The 10,989-nt window shown below is 27.3% G+C and overlaps 2 protein-coding genes across 2 annotated transcripts; one reads left to right on the top strand and one right to left on the bottom strand.

The window, feature by feature from the left end:
- Positions 1–6,843: 6,843 nt before the first annotated feature.
- On the top strand, positions 6,844–9,321 carry CDC16 (anaphase promoting complex subunit CDC16; the record flags this gene model as incomplete). The annotated part of the gene is made up of 1 exon (XM_064860390.1): positions 6,844–9,321. One exon carries the CDS (start codon positions 6,844–6,846, stop codon positions 9,319–9,321), a length of 2,478 nt encoding a protein of 825 aa, XP_064713051.1.
- A 277-nt stretch (positions 9,322–9,598) lies between these two features.
- Positions 9,599–10,744, bottom strand: SKA1 (Ska1p; the record flags this gene model as incomplete). Its single annotated transcript, XM_064860389.1, has 1 exon — positions 9,599–10,744. The coding sequence occupies one exon, from the start codon at positions 10,742–10,744 to the stop codon at positions 9,599–9,601; it is 1,146 nt and encodes a 381-aa protein (XP_064713050.1).
- Between the last annotated feature and the right edge of the window lie 245 nt (positions 10,745–10,989).

Genomic DNA, 10,989 nt, shown 5'->3' with positions numbered 1-10,989 from the left:
TTTAACAATAACAAATGAATAATGGTTTTATTTTGCGTTGTTTTTTTTTTTCTTGTTTGACCGTATCGATTTTTTGTTAATTTCTGTTTGTAAATTTTTTGGGGAAAGAGGGGGGGGGGGTAACACGTGGAAGTAAGAGTGATGAAAAAAGCTTCTACACTGTCTATCGAAGAATAAGAGGAAAAAGATATAAAGAGTAGTTTATATACAGTATAAATGCAAATATAGACACACAGTTATATATTGTAAGTTTCGTAGGTTTTTACGACAAATAAACATTGATGATACTATAGAAAAGGAAACTAGAACAATTAGTAATATCTATTATTCTGTGGGAAAATATATATAGTACATTTTGACGATGTCAGGGTGGTCTTTTGATGGTATAAAAGATCTGCATCTCCTATTGTTTTCGTTTTTTATAAGGCTGTTAATTTTCTCAAGTTAAATTGTCGAGAAATGTTTGTTTCTCAAGGAGAATAAAATAGGTTTTACAAAAAACATTGTGAGATTTTTTTGACAAAAATTAAAAGAATAGAAAAGTGGATTTTTTCAGATCACTCCGATATCTAGCATGGAAATATGAAACAAGAATTTATTCCTTTGAATCTTATTGTGTGTAACGGTTATTGTATTAAAAATTTTTCTTTCGAATCGAGAAAAAAAATTTAATTGTTGACTGTTTTTTAATTTTCTCGGAACATTAAATGCACCAACTTTATATTTATGAAGAAGTAAAGTGGAGGCGTGAATTATGACTAAGTTCTATTATTTTCCTATTGTTTTTTTTTTTGGTTTTTTTCTTCTTTCAATTGTTCCATTCGTAAAAAGATTTTTCAGAATTGTTCGTTTAGATATTTTTGAGGATAAGAAGAGCTATATCAAAAGATATAACAAACAATAGTTTAATAAATTCGTGGAAGTATGATACGTTATACTGGTAAAGAATAGGTGAACATAATTAACACAGTATGCGAAAAATAAAATCACTATTCCTAATCGTACGAAAAGATAAATATTGCTTTTACTTTTTGTCTTAATATTATTTAAAATATTATCAGAATGTAAAATACAAAGCATGTTAATTAAATAGCAAAAGACTTCTAACTTAAAAGTTGTAATTTTTCAAAATTTGAAAATATATTAAAGATATTTTTTTTTTTCAAGAGAAAAAAAAGCAATTGATAAAACAAAAGACCCCGTGGTACGGTATTACTTCCTAAAGGATTCAATATTTCCTCTTTAGTTTACATTAGCCAATTCAGGAAAATGTGAATGCGCTATTTTAGTTCTGTTCGGAAAAATTATACTACTAAAAGTTGTTAAAAGAACAGATGTTTTTTTTTCTTGTTATTTTTTGAAGAAGTCATATATTGTTTTTTTTTATTTTTGTGTTAAGTAGATTTTTTTAATTCCCCTGAACTAGATTGGTAATTTATATAAGATGCATCTGATACTATCCATATTGTTTTTTTAACTAAACTATTCAATCTCTTCCCATATCTTCTCCATGGAATCATTCAATGTAGAAACGTTCTTTTAGTTAGGATATGATGGGACTATATTATTTGTTTCTTATTAGAAACTTGTATCAGCAGTAACGAATTGATACTACAAAGTTGTATATTGGATTATTTAATTATCATTCAAAAGAAAATCAGACTTTTTGCAATAGAAAAATTTTTATTATGGAATTATTGCTTCAAGCAGAAAATATAATACTTGCAACAAAAAAATATGCCCTTGAAAAGGTATATAGAATTTGAAAACCAGTGAAATTTTTTAAAATTCACCAAAAGAAAATGTTTAAATAAACAGATTTGTATACAATAGTTTTCATAATATCAGTCATTACACAGATAAACCAATATTATTTATATTATTTTTATTGAAATATGATTAGAGTTATATTTGATAATTTAAATTCACTTCTATATATTATAATTATCATTTACCAAGTGATTAAAAGTTATGAAAATTTATATTAAAGAAGACCTGAAGATAAAATGAATATACTGTTAATATTGTATCTTGTATATTAGTTATGCAAAAAAAGAAAAAGAAAAAAAAAAGGAAGATTAAGCAATACAATAACAATTTATAGTACCACTAACTTCTTATTATAAATAACCAAAAAGCTTATAATATCGCCAATATCCTAATTGTAAGTTATAATATCATATTACATTAATCTTAAATGAACTCTACTAGAATTTTTAATTCAAAAGCCTTGCATCAACAAGTAATGTCAACACATATATGCTGATATGTTATTCCCTAACACCCATATTTACATTAATCAAAATCTTACCTAATTCGACTATCAGTTTTATTAACTCTCAATGTTACAAGTTGACAACCCCTATCTTTTTGTCCCATCTATAGTTCAATATTTTACATTCTAAAAATAAAAATAACAATCCATAATCATTTTATTTTCTTGAATATTGGTTACCACCCTCTCTATTTATCCGCATCTTTTAGATATCCCTAATATTTACAACCGTCTTCTAATTTATACTTGGAAATATGTTATTCAACATATATGCATAATATTAAATACAAACATATTATATTACAAAGTCGCTTCTGTTTACTTTGTTTATTTTGTATATACACAAGAAGTGTTGTCAATAAAAACATTATTATCTAGATTTTGATATTTTACTTGCTTTGAATTTTAATAAAACACATTACCACATATTCAACGATATGTTACCAGCCCAAATAACCAGTGTCTCTTCTTCAGTCATATAAACAAAAAATACTGCTTGTCCAGGTGAATTCTTACCTAGTCATAATGATAATACTTCTTACTAATATAGTAAGTACCATTTTTATTTGAGTAGTACTCTAGTAATAACTGGTTCGAACTCAAATACGCAATTATGAAACCGCTATACTGATGTTTTTTTATCATATAAAATTCACGAATCCTGATCAACTTTTACTTTAAGCTCTATTTGGACTACAACAAAAATATCTTTTTATAGATATTTCTACACTCTCTTATATTCCCATTTTTTTATTATTTTCTGATATTTTCTTTATATTACCCACAATATTAACATCATTTTTCTACTAATTATCTATTTTCCTGTTCTGAAACTTGCTTTTCTATTTAGTTCTTGTTCATGGCCGCAACCTTCTCTTTGATCTACAATGCTCTTTACTAATTTTCCTCTGGATGAATAATATCAGTATACATGTTTTTAGCATCAATGATCATTTATATATTGTTATTTTGTATTATTATTTATGTTAATATGTAGAGTAAATTTCCCTTAATTTCTTACTTAGGAATTAATAATAATATAAATATAAAAAAAAATACTGTGTAATGTATATATATTATTCATCCAGATTGAAAAATTAATAAGTAAAGTCGTCTACGTATATATGCCAACCTTTTGGTAATTTTTTATAATGTATTGATTTATGTTAATTTTGTTTGATCTTATCTCCGTAGTATTGAATATGCATGACAAATATTTTTCTTCCTTGATATATTTATTGACTTCCTAAACAGATAATATATCATTTCAGCAGCTTAACATTAGGTCAGTAGTACATTATGTTTTGAGGAACATAGAAATAATCTATTTATTAACTTATATGCAACTATTATATAATTTGTGAGTATTTATATATATAATTAACACTCATATTTTAGTGTACTATTAATGATGACTCATATATTTGGCATCTCTTTTACTGTTAATATTTTGATTTCCTCTCATTTTCTCCACTTTAAATAATTCAAATTACATATAGTCAAATTTACAACCAATACTATTTTTTAGATAAGTATCCTCATGAATTAGCACTCTACCTCTGAATTTAAATAAATCTAGATTTCTTTTTCTCTTAATATAGTGTAACGACTATCGGTTTTATACTTCGGTTATTAATTATTTAAACGTCAGATACATAGTTTCCACATCTTGCTAATATGATATCATAACCTTAAATACATTTTGCTTTCCTGTATTACCCTTTAGAGTCAGATATTTTGGATTTCCTAATTTACAATTATACAAATCAACAATTCTTTTTCTATACCCTCTTAAAGCTGCATTAGGAGATACACTTTATAAAATTGGGTGTATAGTATAATGTAAAAATACTATCACTGATAAGTATTCTTCCTACTTAAGTTTATTCAGAACATGAGCTATATTATATTCTACAATTGTTTCATTCAAACACTTCACTTGTCTATGAATTTAAGGACTGTATGATTTTAAAATACCCATAATAATTTCCGGTCTTTTAGTAAATTCCTCTCAAATTGAGTTGACAAACTTTTGATCTCTATTAAATATATTAAATGTTAAAATAAAATATCTTAGTACGACTTCAGTTAAAAATACATTTGAAATTTTTTACTCATAGCCTTAAAAATTGTAGATATTGTGAATCTATTGAAAATCACCATTGTCTAATCAAATCCTTCATTTAATGACATACCTGAAAAAAAAATCACTATTCATAGCTTTAAATTTTATTGTATGAATTTCTAACAGGTAATAAATATCCTAAAATTTTTACAATGATGGGCAGATTCGGTTTTTCATTCATAGCTTTGAAGAGAAAAAAGATATTATTTTTAATGCTTAGATATTTAATATTAAGATGAGCACTTATGTAAATCAATAAAAATAAATGGAAAGCTCATTTAACATTCTGTGAGAACTATATTTGTTATTCTAGCAATGTATTTCATTTGTAATGGTTGCACTTTTATTAATCTGTTTTATTTTATACTAAAGAAGGTCTCATTAAAAATTGGATCATTATAAAACTTTTTCTCTAAATAGAGTTCATTGTTATATACCTATGAACCTTAGTACAGTCAGCACCTTTATATAAGGATAAAACAACATTTATTGGATTATCATTGGAAAAGTAGTAGCACGAAACAAAATATACTGTATTTTGAGTAGTTGTTTTTTGAGTCCTATCTGTTGAGACAACATTGTGACAATGAGCAGATATTCAATTGTGATAGGTGTTCACCTATCACGAAAGAAATACTTTTCTAAAGTATAGAATACAATAAATAATTTTTGATTGTTGTCCATTATACATGATGCATAGACTATACTGTATACAAGGAGTAAGCTAAGTTACACATATATACAGATATAGTTGCATTTGTAGTCGTCAATTAAAGAATTTTTAAGATCATCTTCCGTAACACCAGGACAATATATGCTAAATTTACTTACCTTTTAAAGAAAAATGTTATAGAGTTCTAAAGACGTACTTTGTTTCTTTTGCATTTATTTTACAGACAGTCCGACCTTTTTTAAAACAATACTGTTCTCAAACTTTTTAACTTATTAACAAAACCTATGGGTTATTGAAGAAATGAGAGATATATGTTATTCAACATTATTTTGTTTAAGATTAGTATTAATTGCAACTTCAAGGGTTAAGGTGGAAAATATTTTGATTATACTCTTGAGTTTCTATCATATAGAATTTTATATCTTCAACAAATCTGGAGACTGGAATAACATTATTTTGACTTGTTATATGTAATTATAATGTTGCCATAATCTGTAATTTTTAAACAAAAACATTGATAGCTGCAAATTGTAATAATGGTTACTACGATGGTTATAGTAGGAAAACTTATACATGAAGATATTGATATAGCATCATTAAAAATACACTAATAATTTGATACCAATAAGACAAGAAGCTGGAAGTAAAAGGAAAGAATTTGCTAGTTGTTATAGTATCTTGACAATTACATACAATTCAGTAAGATAAACAGCGTTGTTAGCTTGTTTAGCTGTTTTATACATTAAAGGAGTAACATAAACAACAATTTTAGTGCAAACTTTGTATAAGATCTCTAAAGGTCTCAAACAGATTCTTTATTGTGTTTTTTTATTTTGATAGAAAGAGGGAGATGAAACAACAGGATCTTTCATAAATCAAATTGAAGGTAAAAATAGTTTTTTTCATAGATCTGAAGTCTAGAGTATGAAATTTATCAGTATTAAATTTGTAAATTAAGACTTCTTTTTAACATTTCTCAACAGCAAAACAGATATTTCATCTATGACATAATTGGAAAATGAAACTTTTTTGCTCGATGATTTCAATGAATCTAAATGAGATTCACTGCTAAAACTGCTTTTAACATAAATAGTGATTTAAAATTTGCCATTTTATCGTGTTAATCTTTTAATTATCATATTGACAGTTTTAGAAATAGGGCCTTCATTTTACCTTATAATAATAAGTATTATATGTAGTTTTAGTTAAAGTTAAACAGGTATCAATAATAACAGTAGAAGTGGTAATTACAAAAACTTCTGATGAATCGAATAGCAAAGTAATAGTAACAATTCTTATCCCATAGTCTAGGCAAATACATGTTTCAAGTTAAGAGCTTATCTTAGTAATAATTTTTGTTTCAACATTTGGTACTGAAGTAATGAAAGCATTCACTATTAATAATTTTTATTACGATAGAAAATTCTAGAATTGGAGTCGATACTTGTATTATCAATTGTTCACGAGGTTGATTAACACTGCGTCATAACTAATTTCACATTTTCACTTTATCAAAAAAAAAAATCTTTAATTTTTAAAAGAGATGATCACAAGAAAAAAGGTATTCTCATAATGTTATCTGTTTTAAAAGACTAAGATTCAACTGTACTTTTGAAACATAAATCGTTATTATTCTGAAATACCATACAACACATTAACATATACCCAATTTGATCAAAGTCTTTCTTATTTGGATATAGGTTTTTTTTTTGCATAATTTATTATTCTTATTACTACCACTAATTTATTTCAAAATAGGTTTAGTACATTATGAGAAATCCAGCTTCCCCAGGTGGGACACCCTCCCAACATAATTCAACACTGGCTATCTCTCCTTTAATGGTTAATAGAACTGCAAGGTGCCAAGGAAGAAATTCAAATAATCAACCTTCTACCAATATTGATAATTTAAATAATATACCTTTTTCAAATTCAAATAACAATATCAATAATAACCCATTTCAGACAGTGATAAATAGTCCATTAGTTCAAAAGGTCTCGAAAAACTTTAGTTCAAAATCAGGATTAACGACACCAAGACAGACGAAAAATATTTCCTTCAATAATATATACAATTCCAATGTATCAAATAACACAATTGGAGCCCCAAATCATATCATGTCTTCAACATTGCGAAAATTCAGTCTTCACAAAAACCCGTTGAATCTTAGTATACAAGATGTAAATAATAATAATCAAGATTGTTATAACAATGATATGACTATTGATTCAGCCATTGATAATAATGACAAGACAAATATTAATAAAGATAATCCTTTACTAACTACTTTGACTACAAACTCAGCACCTGTAACTACTCTAAATGAAATAGATTTAACGAAATTATCTTCTATTGAAAGGTTAAGACTTTGGAGACACGATGCATTGATGCAGCATATGTATACTACTGCAGAATATATTGGAGATAAGATATATAGCATAACAAACGATCCAAATGATGCATTTTGGTTGGCACAGGTTTATTATGATAGCATGGAATATCAAAGAGCGATTGATTTATTGACGACTACAAGCACAGATGATTTAGATTATGCCAATCTTCCTTCTACAAGTCTAGTTACAATCAATATCATGTGCAGATATCTGGTAGCCCTTTGTTATGTTCAGTTACAAAAATATGAAGAAGCCTTGGATATTGTGGGAGAAACTAATCCATTTGCGGATGAATCGATAAGTGAAGATGAGTTTATGACTCAACAGAGACAGAAGACAGATGGAGGGATTAAATTAGAGTCATCACTTTGTCACCTGAGGGGTAAAATCTACTGTGCATTAAATAATTTCGAAAAGGCCAGAGAATCTTTTAAAGAGGCAGTTAAGGTGGATATTAAGAATTTTGAAGCATTTGATACTTTGACAAGTAAGTATCTATTGACACCACAAGAAGAATGGGATTTTATTCATGAGTTAGACTTTTCTATTCTAGATGATAATGAAGAAATAATCAGAAATTTCTACACACTAAAGCTTTCCAAATTGGTGAATACAGATAGAATAAGGGAATCACAACAATTACTTTCCAACGAGTATAATTTAGACTCGAACTCAGATGTTGTCTGTAGTCAAGTGGAACTTCTACATCTTAAGGGTAAATTTGATGAGTGTCTTGATGTTTGTGAACAATATTTATCAAAAGATTCATTTAATCTTAAGCTTTTGCCAACATATATTACCTGTTTATTTGAATTGTCAGCAAAAAATAAATTATTTCTTCTATCACATAAATTAGCGGAAAACTTACCGAAGAGTCCAATTACTTGGTTTAGTGTAGCAACATACTATCTTACAATGAATAAAATTAATCAAGCTAGAAAATTTTTTTCAAAGGCATCTATTTTGGATCCTACTTTTGCACCTGCATGGCTAGGATTTGCACACACGTATGCTCTTGAAGGTGAACAAGATCAAGCATTAGCAGCTTATTCTACAGCTGCAAGATTTTTCCCAGGTAGTCATTTACCATACCTATTTCTTGGGATGCAATATATGACCTCAAACACATTGTCATTAGCAGAAGAATATTTCAATCTATCTTATGATATTTGTCCTAGTGATCCGTTGTTATTAAATGAAATGGGATGTCTGTATTATAAAAAGGAAGAATTTGATAAATCTAAAAAATATTTGAATAGAGCTTTAGAAGAAATAAAGGATGTCAGTCCAACATCAAAAACATCCATCTCCATTCAAACAAATTTAGGGCATACATATAAAAGACTTGGTGAAAATGAAAGAGCTATTAAATGTTTCAGATATATATTGGAGGATTCAGAAAAGGACTCAGATGTATATTGTACATTGGGGTTTTTGTATTTAAAGACAAATCAACTTGAGAAGGCTATTGACTATCTTCATAAATCGCTGGCAGTATGTCCCTCAAATAAGTATGCATCTGATTTGTTACAACATGCTTTAGAATTGAATGTTTCCCTATCGCTGAATGGTGATCATCTTTTATCTGTGAGAACAAATTTTGAAAATTTGATTTTAAATATAGACCAATATGATCCAAATAATGATAAATTAAATAAAAATACAAAAATAAATGATCAAATAGTGAATAAAATCCAACGAAAAAGATCAAAAAACCCAGCTTTACAGCCGTCACCATATTTAAAAAAATCTAGAAGTAGATCTAGTAAACGGCCATTTTATGAGAATTCCACAGAACAAAACAATAATACCAGTATCAACGATAACTATATCGAACCTATGGACGTTGAATAGATTACGAATAAAATAATAATGTCTTTAAAAAAAGAACAAGAATGCCCACAAATAATAGAATGTTACATATATAAGTTTGTTTATCGTATTCGCTATAAACTATAGTAACTAATAATATATTCAATATATTGCATGCAAATGAAATAATTGATGAAAGAGAGATTGTCATAATATTACAGGAAAAAGATTAGAAGAAACATCAAAGAGGCATGGTGTTATTGTGTATCTTTTGTTTTCATCTTTATTTTTTCAATGTTTTACATTAATGAAGGACATTTCAAAACTCGATTGTAGTTCTTGAATATTCATCGGTTGGGACTTTTGATTCCATAATTTCTCTTAATTTTGTAGTAGAGTCATCAATTTTTCTTTTTAGTGTAGATTGAGTACTATCAGATTGCTTGCGATCATTCTTTCTCTCCTTTGAAGACCTCTGTGTTCCATGACTGGAAGAGTTATTTCTATCCTTCTTCTGTTCCATATTCTTTGGGCTAGTTTTGTTTGATTGCTTCATATTTTTTTTCTTATCTCTTCTTTTTTTAGTTTTACTATCTTTTTGATTTATCTTATTCTTTTGATCAATATATTCATTATTCTTTATAGTATTTTGTGATGTATCGTTATTTGTATTGATCTTTTTCGGAGTCATATCAGATGCAGTTAGTTTAAATTGAAAGGAAAGTTTATTGTTATTATTACTATTAGGCTTATTATTAGATTTATTATCACATTTTTTACTGGATTTCTCTGATCCATCTTTTGAATTAGATTTAGATTTAAAAGTTTTCAATACTAATTTATCAGCATTAATTATTCTAAAGGGCGTCTCTTTATCAAGCTTACCAGTATCATTATTGAATATTTGAATTTTAATTACGGCTGTTCGATCATTTAGTTTAATTTTCGATTGTGCATCTGCATTCAGTACAATTAGATCAGATTCGTTTATTGAGGCGAATATATTTGACCTTGATTCATTTTGAATGGATTGATCTTCTGTTGTGATGTCATTCTTATGCCTTCTATTATTTTCTTTTATGGTTTTATCTTTTTTAATTTTATTTCTTTTAGAACTTTCAGTAAAGTTTGTTGACATAATAATATTATCCAAATCATCCAAAAATTCTGACTCTGTTGAACTTAAATTATCTGTATTATCATCCTTCTCCTTCTTATATACATTCCTAATACCAGTGGTGATAGTAATCTCATTATCATCATTTTCTTTCTTTGTTGAATTCAAATCATTTCTACCTCTTAAGTTTTCTTGTGTTATCTTCTTCTTATTATTACCATCATCCTTGCTAATGTTGTCGTTTTTGTCTATGTTATTCGAAGTTTCATCCAAAGGTCCATTTAAAAGGTTCTTTTCTTTATTGAAATCATCATTCAATAAAAACTCCACTAACTCGCAGTCGTCCATTCTTGCTAGAGTCTATATTAACTATTATTTGAAATTGAAAAGTTTATCCTTTGTTTCACGAATCTCTTGGGATTCTCCAATTTGAATACTCTCCTTTTTTTTCCTTTTTTTCCTTTTCTCAACTGCTATTTATGAATCTACAGGTGAATACAAAGGTATTATTGAATTACATCGTTGTTAGTCCAATACAGATCTACTGATGAATGGTCTGTTTTGTTTATGCCAACCCGTGTAGCATAAAAAAA

Source organism: Arxiozyma heterogenica (genome assembly GCF_036370985.1).
Source record: "Arxiozyma heterogenica strain weizmannii chromosome Unknown scaffold_30, whole genome shotgun sequence".
Taxonomy (NCBI): Eukaryota; Fungi; Ascomycota; class Saccharomycetes; order Saccharomycetales; family Saccharomycetaceae; genus Arxiozyma; species Arxiozyma heterogenica.
This window is presented reverse-complemented; position numbering and strand designations above follow the sequence as displayed.